General features: G+C 40.3%; 1 protein-coding gene and 1 pseudogene across 1 annotated transcript in view; one reads left to right on the plus strand and one right to left on the minus strand.

The window, feature by feature from the left end:
* The window catches only part of Kif5c (kinesin family member 5C), a 169,138-nt gene that overhangs the window by 98,473 nt on the left and 51,263 nt on the right, over positions 1 to 19,402 (minus strand). Inside the window, exon 3 of the mRNA XM_004869993.4 lies at positions 4,240 to 4,313. Coding sequence (XP_004870050.1) covers positions 4,240 to 4,313 — 74 coding nt within the window. The remainder of the gene's footprint in view (positions 1 to 4,239; positions 4,314 to 19,402) is intronic.
* LOC106008169 (UDP-N-acetylglucosamine transferase subunit ALG13 pseudogene) lies at positions 9,631 to 9,816 on the plus strand (annotated as a pseudogene).

Below are 19,402 nucleotides of genomic sequence, written 5' to 3' on the forward strand. Positions count from 1 at the left end.
CCCTGTAGGCCATCAACAGTAGGGAAGACGTGGAGAGCACCAAAGATTAGGGCACAGAAAGGCCTTTCCAGCTGGGATAGTAAGAGGTGACTTCTTGGGCAACGCTTAGTCTTGAGGCAGGAGCAAGGCTGAGGATGAGCAGAAAGGACGAGGACAAGAAAGGCAAGCTGGGCACAAAGCAGGGGACTGAGAAGGAACAGTGTCCACCTAGAGAAGAGTCCTCTGGCTAGAGGACCGGGGAGAACGGGAATAGCAAAGCAATGAACTGCTTCATCTTCTTGTCCTTCTTTGGGAGCAGGCAAGAGAAACATTTTCATAACTGCAACCTGTACAGTTATCTTCAAAACTTTTCCCATGAAATAAGACCTTCTAGGGTAGGTTCGGAAGAAGACTAGCCACTGGCCACCGAACAAGGCTCTTTGTTCAGCATCAGGGGCCTCCTTGGCCTCCCAAGCAGGACAGTTTCCTGAAGCACCTAAGATGGGAAAGCAGGCAGCTGTTGGCATGTGAGCACCATGCACTCCACCTGGTTTTGGTCCTCCGTGGCAGGAAGCCTGCACCATGGAGATGATACCCAGAGGTTCCTCTGAGCAGAAAGGAAAACCCAAGGTGTCCGCAGCCATCTTCATCAGTGTGCTGAAGGGCACAAAGTGAGGCACGGGGCTAAGAGACGCCCTTCCCAGCATGAGAGCCTGAACAGAGGGACAGGGCCTTGTTCCCCGCTGCAGCCAGCACCCTACGTAACCTAGGGACTTTGTGGACAAGTCTACAGCCCTTGCATGGTGCTGCCTGCCATGCTTAGCACTAACACTGTCCAGTGAGTCACATTTTTACTGAAAATCCACCTTAAATGCTCCATCATGAGAAGCTAATCTTTCCAATTTTATGTAGGCTTATCTGTTTGTTCCCCTCAAGAGAAGGCAATGGAACCACCACTGGATGTCAGGCCCAAAACGGAGGGATTAAAAAGAAAAATAGCTTAAAAATGTGACAGCTCTGTCCACTTGGGGAGTTAACATCCCCTTCTGAAAGTCTTTGAAGGATCACAATGTGTAATTCCACATACATAAAATCCTCCTTTTAGAGGATGCAAACCCTGCAGAGGTTTTTTAACTTAATTGCATTCCCAGGTCCTGGATTTCTTGGTCTCCTGCAGTCTCTATAACTTCAGCTTAGGGCTCCTCTTTTGCTCTGCGTCCCTCTTAAAACACCCCCTACCTTTCTCCAATCTATAATTACCCTACAAAGAACAGGATTCAGCAAGGGGGCTGGTGGCAAAAGGAAAGTTTAGGGGTTGGCATGTGTATGTGTGTGTGCATGTCTGTGCGCATGTATGTGTGCATGTGAAAGTCTTTGCAGCCACACAAACCTTTTCCAACTGCATGCATAAGGGTGTGATCTTCAAAAGACACAATAAAGAAAAGCAATTTCAAATTATTACTATTTCAAATATTTCATGGAGTATTTTCTCCATTTTATGGAGTATTAATGGAGTTTCTCTTCCCTGACAGCCACTATTCCATGCACAAGAAATGTTAAGGGCCAACCATTTGAAACTAACAAAGATGCACAGACAATATAATTTAGCCACCTGCAGATGAGAGCTGTATAGAATCCAGTTTCCTCCAAGTTCCCAGGAGTCCTCTCTCTGGATGGGTGAGTAGAGTTCACATCACCAGGCACTGAGTAATAAGAGCCTCTAATTTAGCAAAACGTCTCCCACGTTAGTATTCAATGGTTGGCATTGCTCTTTCCAATAACCCTACACCTATCCATTCAACCCCTAAAAATATTATTCTGGGGAGAATTTTCTCTTTTGACTCTTATATTTTAAATTTCTGACATTCATCAAATACCTTATAGTTCCTAAAGATGAATTAATCCCAAAGCTTAAAAAATCATTCTTATAAGCATTCCCAGAGTTTGGGAGATTTTAAATATCGAGGATTTGTTTTCTTTTTTGTACTGTACACAGTTTGGTAATTTCTCCAGAACCTCAGAACTGATGGATTCCCTTACAAGATGCCACCTCCTTCCTCTCCGCCTTAAGACTTTGGAAAACATGCCCTGTTCACAGCTACTGGAAATGTGTAACTGCGACTTTTCCAGAATCTAAAGGTCAAGAGTCTGGGGCCCAGAAAGACAGAGGAAGGCAAAGGGCCAAGGTGGACACAGAGATGCCATAGCCCGTGTTTCCCAGATGTACTGCCGAGGAGTAGGAGATGCAGACACATGGGCCTGGACCCGATGTCAGGAACGGTCCTGCTTGGAAGAGATGGCAAATAAACCTAATTTCTTTAATCTGCACAGTTTCTTCTGAACCACTTTGTCTTCAGCAAAATGAGTGAAAGAGAGTCAACGCCACAGAAATGAGATCCCCCAGTGTCACACCCCACGCTGGAAATCAGTGCGCATGGAACATCAGAGCCCTGAGGATTTTAGCCTCATGCCTTTGAAATCACCTCTTCAATAGGAATGATTCATAAGCTAAACCTATTCTACAGCAGCTAGCTCAGTGATATTCCCAGGAGGGATTCGCAAATGAAAAAAACCTTAGCTTGAAGGATTAAGGATTCATCTTACCCTGCAACTTGTAAGCTCAATTCTCCAAACTCGCCACGCAGTTTCTTATAATCACCACTCTCTACTTACTCTCCTTCCTTGTAAGGTGGGCCCAGCTTTCAGAAGAATTATCTAGCCCCAATGCCTGATAGGGGTCCCTGGTAAAAAGCAGGAACAAAAGCAGTCAAGGGGGCCAATTTTGTCTGACACAGGGCTTGTTTGGAAGACAGCCTGAAGCCACAGGGCTCCAGAGGTATAGTGTGAGCTGAAGACACACGCTCAAATGTCTATGGAAGTCACAGATGGAAGTTAACGAGCAAGGAACCTCAGCGTAAGTTCGTATTCACTCTCTGTGTGTCTAAAGAAAGCTCTTCAGTCCACTGAAAAGCCCAGCCCCACACACATGGGGTAGTCAGGGCTACCATGCTGGTACTATTTCAAATATTTTATGGAGTTTCTCTTCCCTGACAGCCACTATTCCATGCACAAGAAATGTTAAGGGCCAAGGCTGTAGCTCAATGGTTGACCACTTGCTTAGCATGTGTGAAGCCCTGGGTTTGATCCCTAGCAGCAATAAACAAACAAATAAACAAAACATTAAGGAATGTTAGAAAGGGAAAGGTGAACAAAACTGTTAAGATTCTTGCTCTAAGAAAGCCTGCATTTTACTTTATGGTGAAATTCACTCAGTGATGCTAGATCTTCAGTATGTTTAATCTAAGATGGAAAAACTAGAATTGTGTGAAATCATCCTATTTTAAACATTGCATGATTTAAAAAAATAAAAATAAAAAAATAAAAAACACTATGCAAGCCAAACAAAAGTATGTCTGTGGGCTGAATTTGATCCATAAACCAACTTCTTTCAATCTCTGACCTACAGTTCTTTATTCATTCTAAAGAGGCCCACTCCCTAGAGGCCCTTTCCAGGGTAAATGGCTTTTACAACAGGCTCTCTCGGTTATGCTGTGCTCCAGTTCATAAGACATAAGGACAGTCTCACCGCTGTTCACTCTAATTTCTTTTTCTGGCTTTTTTTTTTCTGGTACTAGAGATCAAACCCAGGGCCTCATGCCTGGTAGACAACCACTCTACCACTGAGCTACACCCTAGCCTGATAATTATTATCAAATAGAATTTATTGTTACACTTTGATAAGAGTTTTTAACAACAGATATTTAAAAATCTGAACTCTTGCTGGGTGCAGTGGCCCACATCTGTAATCCTAGCACTTGGAAGGATGAGGAAGGACAATTCTGAACTCAAAGACAACCTGGACTACATAGCAAGACTCTATGTCAAAAAAAACCAAAAAAAACCCTGAAATTAAAAAAACAGTGTAGTGTTGCACACCTGTAATACCAGCATTGAGGAGCTGAGGCAGGAGGATCATCATGAGTTTAAGGGCTACATAGTGAGTTCAAGGCCAACCTGAATTACATAGGAAGACTCTGTCTCAAACAACCAAATTAATAATAGTAATAATAAATTGAATTTAATTAAATAGTAAACTATTGAGACTTTACAATTCACCTATTTTAAAGCTTCTCAAAGACATAATTAATTGGCCAGACACGACATCTCCACTGTCCAGTAAAGAAGCCATGTGCACCTCTAGAAGCACTCACTGCACTCAGTCATTTCAGAGACGGACATTACAGTGCACTGCAATCTTACCTCCATGGTGTGGGTCTTTCCTGATGAGGTTTGTCCATATGCAAAAATTGTCCCATTATAACCTTCAAGGACATCTGTGTGCAAAAAGAATTTTTTAATTAAAATTAATTCATTACTTGAAATTATGCTGGAGTTATTGCATATTTTAAAATTACAGCTTCCAAGTGGCCGCCTGTTTCACACAAATGATACATGTGAACTCTATGTGTATTTTAAGTAGAACTGTGAGGTAAGAACAGAAATGAGTCCCTCCACCATTTCACAAAGAGAAAAAAAAAAAATGAAGTCACATTTCTACAGAATGTGCTAGCGAAGAAAGAAGCAAATACACTTTCTTTCAGTCACACCAAAGTTAAAGCAGGGACATCATCCAGAAAACCTTTCCAGTAGGATACTTAAGTCTTCTATACACACTGATCGCCTGAGAAAAGTTGAGGGGGATAAAACATTCCCCAAGCTCTCAGTTTCTGGAGTGAGGTTAAACTAGAATGTCTTGCCTGACGATTTGAGTGGGGTCAGCCTAAACCTGGCCCAGGCCAGCCCTTTGGGGAGCTCTCATGGGAGCCCCAACACGGCTCCCTCAGAACAGACACAACCAGAACAGAGGAGGGAAGGGGCCCCACGCTGCAAACTGAGCCCCAAGGTGACAATCAAATCATCTCGGAAACCAGCAGAGCCCTGACTTAAATTGAATGCCTCTGTATTTCAGTGTCAGTGCTAGCCAGGTGGCCCAGGCCCATCGGCATCAGGAATTTCTTTTAATTATACAACAAGCACACTGTGCAAAACCACATGCAGGGCATCCCGGTTTCTGTTTCACACAGGGCTAAGGGAAAGCATCCAGAGGGGGCTGCTTTCTGCTGCAGAACTGAAGATTATTTGTGGGAATTCTTTCAAAGCAGCAGAGGTGATTAAAATATACTCCCTCCTGCCTTCCCTCTTCATTCACACAAGCATCATGGAAATGGAAACGGAAACAATGCATAATTAATATGCCTGACCTGGCATCCCGCACCAGAGCAGAAAGTCTTACTGGAAGAAGAGCCACACACAGAGCACCCTCTCTAGGATCATGTGAGAAGAGCGATCCAGGCAATCGGCTCATCCGTCGATTTCAGGTTTGGGGTGGTAGAAGGAGAAGGCCTCTGAATTTTAATATGCTGGGGTTTTTTCTATTTTGCTTTGCTGGGTTCTCTAAACTGTTTAAATATACATTTTATTGATCTGAGGTTGCTGGAGTGTGAACTGGGATCAGAAAAGAAAGAGGGTTTTCCTTTTTTGTGTTTTTAATCCTAGCTGCCCTAACAGGTTGCATCAAGTTATCTTGAGGGAGGGAGGGCCAGAGGGTGGGAGGAAGAGGGAGAGAATATTCACACATATCAGACTCTTCTGGAAACATTTTCCCTGGTAACAGCAGAAAGCAAAAACTTGCAGAAGTCAATGTCAGGGTTAGAGGTTCATGCTTCAGTTTTCATGAAAATGCCAACTTGTTTAGAGAAAAGATTTCTCGGGCCTGAAGACGTGGCCAGAGCAGAGTGAGCAGAGCCTCTATACTACCACGCAGATGATACGCTCTGAGGGACCCAAAGAAGTGCCATTCTTTGGTTGGGCTTTTAACATTCTATAATTATAACACCAACAACTCTAGACGACTGAGATGCTGGCCATAAGCACAATGTTAAACCTCCTAAACCTTCTATTTGTTAGAAATTAAACATCTCCCCACAAACTATAAAGGCCTTCTTCCTCATCTGTTTAATTTTTTTTGTTGTTTCCCGGTACTGGGGATTGAACCCAAGGTCTTTGCATTGAGCTATAACTGAGCTACATCCCCAGCCCTCTCATTAAGTCACTAAGACTGGGCTAGAATTTGAAACTCTCCTGCTTCAGTATCCTACAGGGCTGGGATTACAGGTGTGCACCACCACATCAAGCTGCTTCTCCATCTTAACTCCTGTTGTATGAAGGGCTCTGGAACCCAGGACCAGGTGTGAGGACAATGTTAAAGATGCCAAGACTGTCTGGCCGCATGACCCCCACTGTTCACCCTACAAGTGCTCATGCCCCCTAGAGGCCCCAGGGAGGTGGCTGTGAGCAACCTGCCACACTGTAAAGGACACAGTGCAGAGCCCAGGTCTTGCTGACGGGGGACTCCAGGCCACACTTCATCCTCTGCCAAGAACCAAGGAGGCCAGGTATCTGAACGAGGCCACCTCTCGGTCTACTCCCACCAAGTGCAACACACAATCCTACTAACTGCTCGCTGGCTGCTGCTCCCAAAACCCCTCGGTCCCAGCTCAGTGGTGGCACTGCTTACTTAGGGATAAAGCGCCAATGAATGGAGAATCCACTTCTCACTAGAATTTCAACAGAGAGCACAACTGCTTGCTTACTTTCTTTTGAAATTTCTTTCTCAAAAAAAGAGAACAATATAAAACCTCATTAGAACAAACTCCGGTTGGCCTTTAAAGGATTTACAATCATGTTACAATTGATACATCGTTGGAGAACGTCTCTCACATTCAAGGTTGCACAGAGTTTTGCTGCCCCTTATCTACTCAACTCTGAACTAGAAGATAACTAAAAAAGAAAAGATACAGCTCTTTCAACCCAAGGTTCTCTATTTCCTTCCAACTCCAGGTTCTGAGCACTTGTTTGTACGGTCTGTTTCATTTTTAGTGAGAGGAGAGACAGGTGAAGTCGCCCAGGGGCTGACAGGAGGCTGGGGCAGAATCTGCCGGGGAGCAGGTGAGCCAGGGGCCTATGCCCAGCACTGTGTGGAGCCACGCGCCTCCCCACAGAAAGGACTTTCATCACCCCGAAAGCCAGGCAGCTCCTGGGCCCAAGGAGTGCATTTGTTTCAGTCTCTGGCGAAACAGAATGACTATTTCTACACGACAGCCACACTGCCAGGCAGAACTTTCTTTGGAGTCTGGTGCGATGTGATCTAATCTCACACCACACACCCTGCTTTACCCCACAAACCTAGCACACATCGATCCAGCAGCCAGGCAAAGCCCAGAGAGCTTTCTCTGCAGATGCCGAGCACTCCCTCACCTCCCAAGGGAGTAGGGAAAACAGAGGATACTTGAAAATCCTCGATACCTCCTGCCGCACAGTTCAGAAGCCTGGGGTGCATGCTAGGTTCTGCGGCTTCTGAATCCACATTAGTGTTTCTGAGGTGGCTGCTGCAGCTTCCTACCACTTCTTTAGGCAAAACAGTAGCCTGTTAAGAGAACCAGGATATCTGACAACAGGGGCTGACAGGCCACCCTCAGCTTGGAACCTAAGCCCCTTGCCAGCCAACCAAACTGCTCCAGTTGTCGATGGCAGCAGAACACAGAGGCAATCCATCCATCTGGCGAAGAAGGCTGCCCACAGCCAGCCTGAGATCAGCCACTGTGCCCTGGCCAAGACACACTATGCTCCTGAGCACCCACACCTCAGGATGGGCAGGCTGCCAGGGCCACAGGTCTCTGGAACCACAGCAGCCATTCTTTCCCCGCTGCTCTCATGCACGCCTTTTCCTATCCTTGCCTTTTTTCAGTGCTTTCATATGGCCTGATAGAAAAGAAACAAGCCATAAAATAATTACTTTATGATTGTTTTTAAATGCTCATGTGGGTCCACCAGGAAGTAGGGCAGGATGGTTCTGAAGAATTAAGTTAGTCAGACAAGCCACGCTCAAGTCCAGCCCCACACCCTGAGCAGACTTGGCCAGGTCACTCCACCTCTCTGGGTCTCCGAGTCCTCTTTAGTTTAGTGGTATTAATAATGCTCACACCTCATAAAGTTAGGAGGTAAGATGCAATTAGACATAAAGTACATAGGGTGCACATGATAAATAATAGCTTAAAAGTATATGTCTTCTTAGGAGTCCTATAATAATAATAAAATAGATCTGAGTATGTCATCCAAATTTAAAACTTTCGAGTCCACCATAGGACAAGGTTCAAGGATTTCCACCAAACTCGGATCCAGCCTAAGTTCTGCAGCCTCAACCACCATCATGCTGCTCTGCAACCTGTGCCACTCTGAGCTGCTCGGGAATGTCACATACTTTGCATCTGTATGCTCTTGCTATTCTCTCTGCTTGTACAGCCCTGCTACATTCTACACTGCTCCATCCTGAGAAGCCTTCCTTAATTCTCTACGCCCTCTTCCCATCACCAAAAATCACTGAAATTCAGTATAAAGTGGCATTCTTCTGTGCCCCCCTGGTATTTTGCACACACCCATCTTAAAGCACATAATGCCTATGTGTATGATAATTATGTATGCATCTGCCCTTTCCCTATACTCAAAAGTTCTCTGCAAACAGTCTTATGTCTCTTGGTGACTCCAGTTCCTGGCAGTGCTACACATGGTTCGTGCTTAATATTACTTGCATAAATAATGAATGAAGTTCAAAAAAATCAGAACACCAGAAACCATCTTCTCTAACATCTGGATAGTCGACCTGTAGTTAATTTGGAAGGCAAATGCTTAAGTGGCTTCTGTAGGCTGGGCTGTGTTTACCAAGACTTCAAGAACAGCATCCAGCAGCCATGCTGTTTAATTCCTGGGCCTTGCTACTTATTGCACTGGTACCCATTAGCCCTACAACCTCTTCTTGAAGAAGTGGAGAATTCATGTGTTTTCAAGCAACATTTTGAAAACATACCAAGAAGGGAGCTGGGAGATGCCAGGACTCTAAATCTGAAATATTAAAAAGCCCAGTGAAGTTGTAAAGAACAAAAAGCCAATCAATTAAAGGCGGTCTTCCGTATCCTCAAAATTATTAGGGGTTCAGATAGACTGGGAAAGGAAGTTCACCAGTCCATCACATTGCCACGAGTCAGAGGACTGTGATAACCTTCAGAATTAATTAATTATACTGTGTGGACCTGGGCTCGGGCGTGGGAATGGGAGTGGCGGGCGGGCTGCGCGGCGTCCGCGGGACTCGCTCTCGCCGCCGCACGCCACTCGGCCCCCAGGGCCGCGTCCCCGAGGCAGGGCTCGCGCTTCTCCCCGCTCAACCCGTGAGTCCGAACCAGACATCCCGCCCCCGCCGTCGTTTGCGGAGCCGTCTGGAAGTCTTTTTCGGCTCTCATTTTAGCAGGCCCAGTTCTTTCCCAACTCCGTGTGCCGGGTTCCTAGATTCACTGGGGCTCCGGAGGTTCGATGTGGGGCCGGGACAGGAGAAGAGCGTTCGTTCTGAAAACTGACTGGCCGCGGGCAGGCTGTTTGGCCACGCCTGCGTCGGTGTGAATACCGACTTTACGGTACAAAGATTCCTTGCAAGAAGACCTTCAGAGAGCAGATCTCGTTATTAGTCACGCAGGTGCAGGAAGCTGTTTGGAGACTCTGGAAAAAGCCAAGCCACTTGTGGTAGTTATAAATGAAAAACTGATGAACAGTCATCAGCTGGAATGGCCAAAGCAGCTACACAAAGAGGGGCATGTCTTCTACTGTACTTGCAGCATGCTTCCTGGGCTGTTACAGGCAACGGACTTATCAACCCTGAAATGTTATCCTCCTGGCCAGCCAGAAAAGTTTTCTGCATTTTTGGATAAAGTTGTTGGATTACAAAAATAAATATTAAACTTTCAACACTTTAAAAGCACCCCCAAATCTAATCCATGGAATGTGATTAAATCAAATTAAATACATACTCTATATTTGTAGAATAATATAAATAAGTTTCCTATATCTGTAGAATGTATGGGAAATTTTATGGTGTGAACATTGCATTTAGGCCCAAATCCTAATTGAAATTTAGTAAACATACTAGATTTCCCTAATCTTCAGTATGTAATGTGGATTCAGAGGTTTGGTCCTAGAATCCAAAATGGATTTGGCATTGCGAAAAAATGAAATGTGAAAACACTAGCAAGGATCATAAATATAGTTTGATGTTCCTTAGAATAAAAACTGAAACAGTAAAAACTTTTAAAATATTCTGCATGAGAACCAGCATCTTTAGATTCATAATCCAAGGAACCAATTTTTTTAAAGGAAGCATAAATGATGGGTTGTTCTCTGAAACAAAAAAGGTCAGTAATTGCCTAAAAATGATGATCCAAGTTAGCCGTGAACTTGGAAAAACTTTATCCTGAGGAGAGAGTGAGGTGTGTATTTTCACTTTGTTCCCTCTAAAATACAGTGACAAAATCTTGCCCAGTATCAAAGTTTTAGGAAAATGAGAAGAATAAAAAAGGACTTACACGTTAACATTTAAATAGCCTCTCACAATGATAAACATTTACTGTAACAGAAAATTTGACAATTTATATGCTTATAATAGTTTTACAAATGAATAATAATAAATGATGTAATGACGGTATAAATATATGATTGTAGGATTCATATGATGAGACAGGTACATTGTGGAATTCTTTCTAATTAGAATATGTAGTCTTAAGACTTTCAAGGTAGATTATCCCCATGTATCCATAGTTCTCTGGTCAAAGTTCAGGTGTACTTTATCCATGAAAATAGAACATTTGCTGTACAGATCTTTCAATTATCCCAAAATGGTAAATGTTTCAAACATTTTACTTGGGATGCATTATGTAATGTTTTTGTAGATTTATTTTCCTGGTTGTGTTTTACTTAGGCTTCTATTAAGATAAATTCTTTACTAATGGTAGAAGGTGGTGGCTCAGAAGTACTCTGGGTAGCAGAAGGAAGCCAACTTGGATTAAAAATTTGCTGAGAGTAATCTAAAAAGTGAGTAATCCAGTCTGCATAACTGAGAATTCACAACACCATAATCATAATTGTATATTAATGTTATAATGATGTTTTAGAAAAGATCTTTTTCAAATCCAGGGAGAATATCTTAAATGTTTTATGGGCTCTCTTTTAGAAATGTTTTTCTCATTTCAAGAAAAATTGTGGTATAAAAGGTTATGTTGGTCACTCATGCTTTATTTTGTGGCCTGAAGGCTAACCAATGTCTACTCAAACATTAGGCAAACTAAGAAAAGCAGTACCTCCAAATCTTTTTTGTTTTCCTGAAATAATATATAATCTACCTTTCATTATTTTATTCAAAAGAGATTTAAGCCATGGTGTCAACTGTGTGTAGTAACATCTTCACACTTTTACATTTTATATCAAAGGGTACTTTATATGTATTTTTTTTATGTGGCAGGGATTCTCAAGAATATCTCATCCAATCCCATGGTTTTTTAGATGAGAAGAAGTCAGAGGTTATAATTTGCCTAAAATAACAGCTTTTGGAAAAGCAGCCAGGTGAGGTGGCGCATGCCTGTAATCCTATCACTCAGTAGGCCTCTGAGGCAGGAGTATCACCACAAGTTCGAGGCCAGCCTGGGCGTACAGACTACATAGTGAGAACCTGTCTCAAAAAAAAAAAAAAAAAAAATCCTGCCCCTGAAACCAGCACTTTGACTCTCAGTCTTGTGGGGGTTTTTCTATCATACTGTAATACACATGTAAGCTTTTTGTTTATAGATTTTTAAAATTTTATTGGTACAATTTAAATATATGCAATCATATTCATCAAAGGGAGTTTGTACCTGTATATGATATATCTTGCCAAATGCTCATCCCTTCCAAGGAAGGTTTGTTTTTTAATTTTTTAATTCTTTGTTTTAGCAGGAATTTTACACTTGTATCACAACCTTATTTAGGACTTAGAAACATGTGATCCCTGAGGTTTTTTTGGAATGTACCAAAATGCTCTGGGTAGGATTGATAAATGAATTAAGACAAAGAATTGACGACTTTTGGTCTGAAAAAACTTTAGTACAAGCCACAAATTTTGAATATATGGAGCTAGGCTAAGATAAATTCCAAGGTCACACATCTTACTGGTCCTTATGAAAAATGGCAATAAAACTTATATTTGAAGTATTTTGCAATATAAATTTGGTTTCATTACATGGTATGGCTTTAGGTCTTAGGTCAGTAAGTGCAATATAATTTGTTTAGCAGTTTTCTGTTAGTGCTATTAAATTTCCAAGTATAAAGAAGCAGCGTATTGGGAAATCCATACCATGGACAGGTCCAGAAGTAGACAGCTACTATTTTCTGATGTTGGAATAGATGAAAAGTGATTTGATCTTATGAGATGGCCTTGGGAATTAGGGATTTTAGGTAGTGTTGCTTACAACTGGGAAGAAAAAAAGCTGGAAGGATTTTGTAGTAAGAGTCAAACCAATGAACTTGATGTAGGGTTCTGGAACAGTTAAAAGTCTCTAAAAAGTACTATTAGATGTTTGATTTTAGATACTTCTAGTTTGTCTACTTTTAAAGGTAAATCATAGATAGGCACAAAAACAGTATAAAAAAAGCTAAGACTAAACTGAGGAACGACTAGCAGTAACATAGGTGATTTTCTTGGCCCTTTATTACAGCATAAGCATTTAATCCCACTGATTTGTAGAGATGACTGAAAAATCTCCATTTATTTTGAGAGATATGACACATGGACAGATTTTAAACTGATTTTTGGAAAAGATTTGTAATGAGTGCCCATGATAGCCATCGGGTGATCAGTTTTCTGCTGTACAAAATAGTAACATTTTTATGGGAGAGTAAGGAATGAATTAAGTCTAACACTTGTGAATGCTTAGTGCATATTGGGTACTATTCAAAACATTTTACACCTATCAACTCGCTTAGTGTTTATAGTAGCCCTAAGAAATTGTTGATACTATTCCATTTTGCAAATGAGAAAACAGCTCAAGAGTTTTATGCATCTATGGCTCCAAGAGATGGGAAATGGTCTGGAATTTGTATTTAGAGCACTGAATTTTCAGCAAATTTCCATCATTTGTGGGGACAGTGGGACCAAATATTTGAGATCAGATGACTGTCCCAGTTAATTCAGATTGTATATAACTTTTAGAGGTTTTAGGTTGCTGTTTATTTATTGCAGTACTAGGGATTGAATCCAGGCCCTTTACACTGAGCTACACTCCTAACCCTTTTCAATGTTTTATTTTGTTATTTTATTTTGCAATACTGTGGAATTAACTCAGGGCCTGCACACTGAGCTACAATCCCAGCCCTTTGTGTTTTTTATTTTGAGACAGTGTCACTAAGTTGCTGTGTTGCTGAGGCTAGCCTGAAGATTGCCTTCCTCCGTCTCAGCTTCCCAGAGCACTGTGATTATATGTGTGCATCACCACACTTGCCTCCTTTTTTATTTTTTGAGATGGAGGCTTTTGCTGAGTGACCCAGGCCCTCTCCATTTTACAGATGAAAAATAGACAAGAGAATTTAACTGAGCAAACCAAGTATATAACACTCTTTTCATGATCCTCAGAAACTAAAATAATAAAAGCATTGTGTTAAATGCTGTATATCTACAACTATATCTTGTTTGTCACAGATGATAACATGCTTTTAAAAATAACTCCCAGCCAGATATGGTGGCACATGACTGTAATCCCGGCACTTGAGAGGGTGAGGCAGGAGGATCACTGCGCATTTGAGGCCACCCTGGGATACATAGTTTAGGGTCAGCCTAAACTACATAGTGAGACCTTGTCCAAAAAAAAAACAAAGCTGGGCGTGGTGGTGCACTTGTGTAATCCCAGCACTTGGGAGGCTGAGGCAGGAGGGTCACTGTGAGTTCTAGGCTAGCCTATGCTACGTAGCGAGACCCCATCTCAAAAGACCTTTAAAAAAAACCTTCCCAACTAATTTAGTTGGTTGGCCAGGCATGACGGTGAACACTTATAATCCCAGCACTTGAGAGACGGAGGCAGGAAATCTCAAGGTCCAGGCCACTATGAGCTCTGCATAGTGAATTCAAGGTCAGCCTGAACAACATAGTGAGACCATGTCTCAAAAAAAAAAAAAAAAAGAGTTGGTTGAAACATGGAGTACTATCTTAGAATTAAAACCATTAGAATTCATATGTTTTACTAAAAGTTTCCCTGTTTATTAAGTGAAAGAAGAAATAAAAAATAAACAGTTCTAGAAGTTATTTTTATTTGTGCAGAGAATAGTTACTAGATCACTTCAGGTAAAGCTAATATTTAATTAGGCACTCAGTCAATAACCACTGAACATCCAGTATCTCATGTAATTATTCCAACATCCTTAGGTTTAAACTGCAGAAAAATGTCTAGGGCAACATTTCTCAAACTTTGAAGCATTAGCAGGCAAAATTTCTCTCAAACTTTGAAGCACTGGAGAAAAAACTGGGACAAGCCAGGTCAAAGAGTTACTCTAAAACATTCCTTAAGGCCTTTAATAACACTGATGGGGCATTGTGAATCTCAAAGATAAGATTAGGATATGCAGTGTTTACTGAAATTTTGGCCTTTCCTTGAAATTATCTTTTTAGGAACACTAAAATAACTTGTGGTATACATTGTTCTAGAGCAATAGTGCTCAAAGGCTGTTCTCTGGACCAGCAGTATCAGAACGACATGGTACTTGTTAGAAAAGCACATTCTCGGTATCCATGCCAGACTCCTGAATCAGAATATCTGGGCAAGAAGTAATCTTTTTAACAAGACTTCAGCTTAAGAATCACTATTCTGGAGTTTTACAGGATTGGAGTAGTTTGCTGTGGAAAATAGTGAATTGGGATTTCAAGTGCTGTACATTTGTATATGAAAGGACAAAATTAAATACCTTGAAATTACTTCTGTTACGTACAAGATGAAGTTGGCATTATCCTACAGGTCTTCCCCCCACCCCATTAACTTTATTGGTACATTTTAGGTATAAGATACAGTTACATTCATCATTGGGATCTTGTACCATTACATGAGTCTCTTGGTTCTTATTTTGTTTTCCCCTTCCCTCCCTTGCCCTCCCTTCACCCCCTCCACCATTCCCTATTTGCAAAGACTTTGTTTCCATTTTTTTCCTCTTCTCATATGTTTTCCTTTCCCTTTTTTCCCTTCCCCTACCCCTCCCAATTCCCCTGCTCTTTTAGACCTTTTCTTCCTGTTACACAATATCAGTTATACATTTTTTAAATTACAATATTAAGATCTAGGACACATTACCACTGATTTTACAGAATTTAAAAGGATATAGAAAGCATATTACAAAAATCTTTTTTGAAATAAATTTGACAACTTCTAAGAAGTAACTTAGAAGACAAATTAATGAAACTAACTCTGGAGGAAATATAAAATTTGAATAGCTCCTATTAAAGAAAGTATATTCCTAGCTTGAAAACCTAGCTATATGACAACAGCAGGCTCATAAATTATATCAAATATTTAAAGCAGAAAAACGAAGGAACACTTCTCCCCTCATTTTAGGAAATCAACATTGTGCTAATCCCAAACCTGGATAAAGATAATAGAAGAAAAAAGTATGAACATAGATAGAAATTTGTTTAACAAAACAAACTCTTAGAAGTCAGATCTGGCAGTATGTAGAAAGTGGTTTTATTATAGGGATGGCAGTGTTGGTTCAGCATTGGAAGATCCACCCCCAAAAGTAATCATTTTAACAGAGGAAAGGAGAAAGCCATATGATCCTGTCACTAGTTGGAGAAAGAGTATTGGACTAAATTCTACAGCTCTTCATGGTAAAAGCTATCAGGAGACTAGAAGTAAAACAGAACTTTCTCAACAGATCAAAGACATGTACTCCATACTTCCAGCGAGAATGCCTTATATAAATGGAGAAGATAACAGTGCTTTCTCCTTAAGGTGGGGAACAAGGGCAGATATGCTTACTCTTTATCTGTCCATTAAACTTTGAAACCTAGTCCCCACAAAAATAGTCTGGCAATAAAATGACACAACTAGGATAGAATTGGCACGGCAGAAGCAAAATCTTTATATGTAGATGAAATGATCATCTACAGAGAAAATACTAAGAAATCTCTAGGAGCCCCTAGAACTTGTACTTGAATTTAGCAGGATTAGAAAACACAAGGTATATATAAAAATTCAGGTCTGTGTATATTTGCTATAAATGAAGAACTGGATATTGAAATTTAAAAGTTATGTAAGAGTACAAAGGACCCAGAAAAGCCAAAAACAAAAACAAAAACAGTGTTGGAAGACATTTAGCACCCAATTTTAAGACTTCTTCTAAAGCTACAGTAATCAAGGCAGTGGTGGTGTAAGGAAAGACATATAGGTCATTTGAATAAAACAGAGAATCTAGAACTAGAACCACACATATATGGTCCACTGAGTTTTGAAAGATTATTTAACATTAGCATTTTACAGAATATAAACTCAATTCAAGAGCCGAGGAAGAGATAGTGTCTTCAGCAAATGGCACTAGAACACCTGGTATCCGTATATAAAAAATTAACCTCAACCCTTTCCTTCCATACATGAAAATAACTTGAAGGGATCTATGAACCTAAATAAGAAAGCCTAAAAGTATAAAACTTTAAGAAGAAATTATAAGGGAAAATATTTATGAATTCAGGGTAGGCAAGAACTACCTAGGATACAAAAACCATGATGTATAAAAGAAAAAAAATTGTTGAGATTCCGTCAAAATTTAGAACTTTAAATGACATCATTAAAATGAAAAGTAGTCCTTAAATAGACCATATTTACAATGCATATAACCTATGAGCAGAATATAGAAAGAATTCTTAAAGCTCATTAATAGACAACCCAATTAAAATGTAGACATAAGAAGATGATAAATAGCCAGTATAGCACAAGGAATGGTGTGCAATTCTAGAATCAGAAAAATACTAATCAGTACAATAATAAGATTGAATTATACACTCATTAGGGAGACGAAGTCAAAAGTTTTAAAAGTCTTGTCATGACTTTTTCTTTTTGTTGGATTCTCCCCCTTTGCGTTTAATTTGTCATGACCAATGGATTCATTCTGTTGGGTTTCCTGGGCTTGTGATCCTCATTGTCTTTTCCTAGGGTATTGTCTAAAATTTTTTGGAGTCCCGGTTTGGTATTCATGAAGTTCCTGAGGTGCTCTTTATCATGAAAGTATCTTATTTCACCATCAATTTTGAAAGATAGTTTTGCAGGGTACATCAGTCTGGGTTGGAGGCTGTTTTCCTTTAGGGCTTGAAATACATCACTCCAAGCTCTTCTTGACTTGAGGGTTTGCATTGAGAAGTCTGCTGTGATTCTGATGGGCCTTCCTTTGTATGAGATTAGTTTCTTTTCTCTCATTGCTTGTAGAATTTTTGTTCTTCTGTTGGATTTCTGGAATCCTAACTATTATATGCCTATGTGTAGATTTTTTTTATTAAAGTTAGCTGGAGTCCTATATACCTCACTTATCTGTATGTCAAGTTCTTTTCCCCTCCTTGGGAAGTTTTCTGTCATCACTTCTGTGAAGAGATTTTTTTTTATGTCATCTGCACTCTCTCCTCTTTCTTCATTGACTCCAATCAGTCTTATGTTATTCTTCTTTGCATCGTCTAGCAGCTGCTGGATTGATTTCTCGTGTTCCCTTACAATTTTAAAGCAATTTTTCTTTTCCTCCTCACTAATTGCAATCTTATCTTCTATATGTGAAATTCTATCCTCCCATTGGTTCATTCTGCTGCGCAGACTTTAGATGAAGTTTTTAATCTCTTGGAAATCTGTTTGTATCTGTTTTATGGATTCCATTTGTTTCCTATGTTGGGATTCCATCATGTTCCTCAGATCCTCTATTTTTTTATCTGTGTCCTCTCTAGATTTATTAATGATGTCTTGCACCATGAGCAAAATCTTTGCTGTTATCTGAGTAATTATTTCTGATTTCATTTTTCCCAGATCCTGTTTTGTTGCCAGTTCAGAGAGTCCAGGTGGTTGAGTATCAGAGTGTTCCATCTCGTTTCCCTTTGGGGTTGCTGTAGGTGATCTGGAAGTCTGTTTTTGAGGCTTGTTTATGTGTCTTCTCATTTCCACAGGGTGGGGGTGGGGGGTGCTTCTGGCACCCACGCGGCTTACCTTCTGTGCCCTAGGAGCTTGGGATGGCACTGGGGGATCTTCCTTCCAGGTGCTGGGACCAGCTCAGCTTCTCTGACCTAGTAGCTTGGGATGGCAGCGGAGGAGCTTCCTTCCGGGTGCTGGGACCAGCTCACAGGTCTTTTTTTTAAAAACTCCTATTGATTGTATTAAGTTGTAGAATGTAACCTATACTTTATCATTTTCAGCTTTTGTTTACATCTTTTCTGCTTTGGTATGTGGAGGAGGCAGAACCACTGAGCGGTATATGATTCTTTATAATAATTGTCCAAACATCTGGAGATTTCGTACAGTTTTAGTTCCAGCATAATTACTGATTGGATGTGAAAATTGAACAAGTCTTGTAATTATTTGAAACCTACTCATTTGTAAAATAAGAGGTCTCGTGGATATAAAAGTTTACTTATTTTTACAGTTTATTATGCTATTCTGTTTTCATTCAATAACAATAAAATTCTTCAATTTAAAAAAAAAAATTTACTGTGTGGATGCAGAAATACATGGCCACTCTCCTTATTCTAGCTTCAGTGGATATTTTTAAAACTTCATTCCAGACCTCATCACACCCTAACCATTTCTTTTTCAATGGATAATAAGGTATTCTTTGCTACTATCAAATGAGTATGCTCATGTTATATTTATGGTGCCATAGAAATGCCTGTTTATCATATCATGTGAAAGCCCGATTTTATTCTAAGTGGTTTTCTTTGTGGCTTACTATATATGTGGAGTCTCAAGGTAACCAGAGTTAGGTCATATCTTCACAAGAACTTCCTGGGGACTATTTCTTTTCTTAAAAAATTTATTTTAAAACTGATACATAAAAACATTTAAATTTTATATATTAATGGGATGGAACTGACACTTCATACTATAGAAAAATTCAAACATTAAGAGGGGCCCAAATACCTAGTGAATAAAGACTCAAATATATTACTATTGTGTTAATCATGAGATTTTTTTTTAATGGAATGCATTTGCTCCTAATTAAGTCAGTTTAGAGTGGATGGGATGTATTTAAATGGCCTTCATGCTTAGCACTGCATGTGGTAAATACTATTTGCTTCTGATAATGAAAGAGGAGAGAAAAAAGAAGGAAATGTGGCACATATGTGATTAATCTTACTCTAGTAAAATTTGAATGAACCCAATATTATAGGGGAAGGAGGGCTAAATAGAATCCAACCAAGAAGAAAGGCTTTAAAAAAGAGAGAAAATATGTTTAAATAAAAAGAGAACCAAAAGAGTAGAAGTAAAGAGAAGACAAAAGTTACCACCAG

This window comes from Heterocephalus glaber, unplaced genomic scaffold, assembly GCF_053883595.1.
Source record: "Heterocephalus glaber isolate CG9 unplaced genomic scaffold, H.glaber_assembly_v1.0 deba00001097, whole genome shotgun sequence".
Lineage (NCBI taxonomy): Eukaryota > Metazoa > Chordata > Mammalia > Rodentia > Bathyergidae > Heterocephalus > Heterocephalus glaber.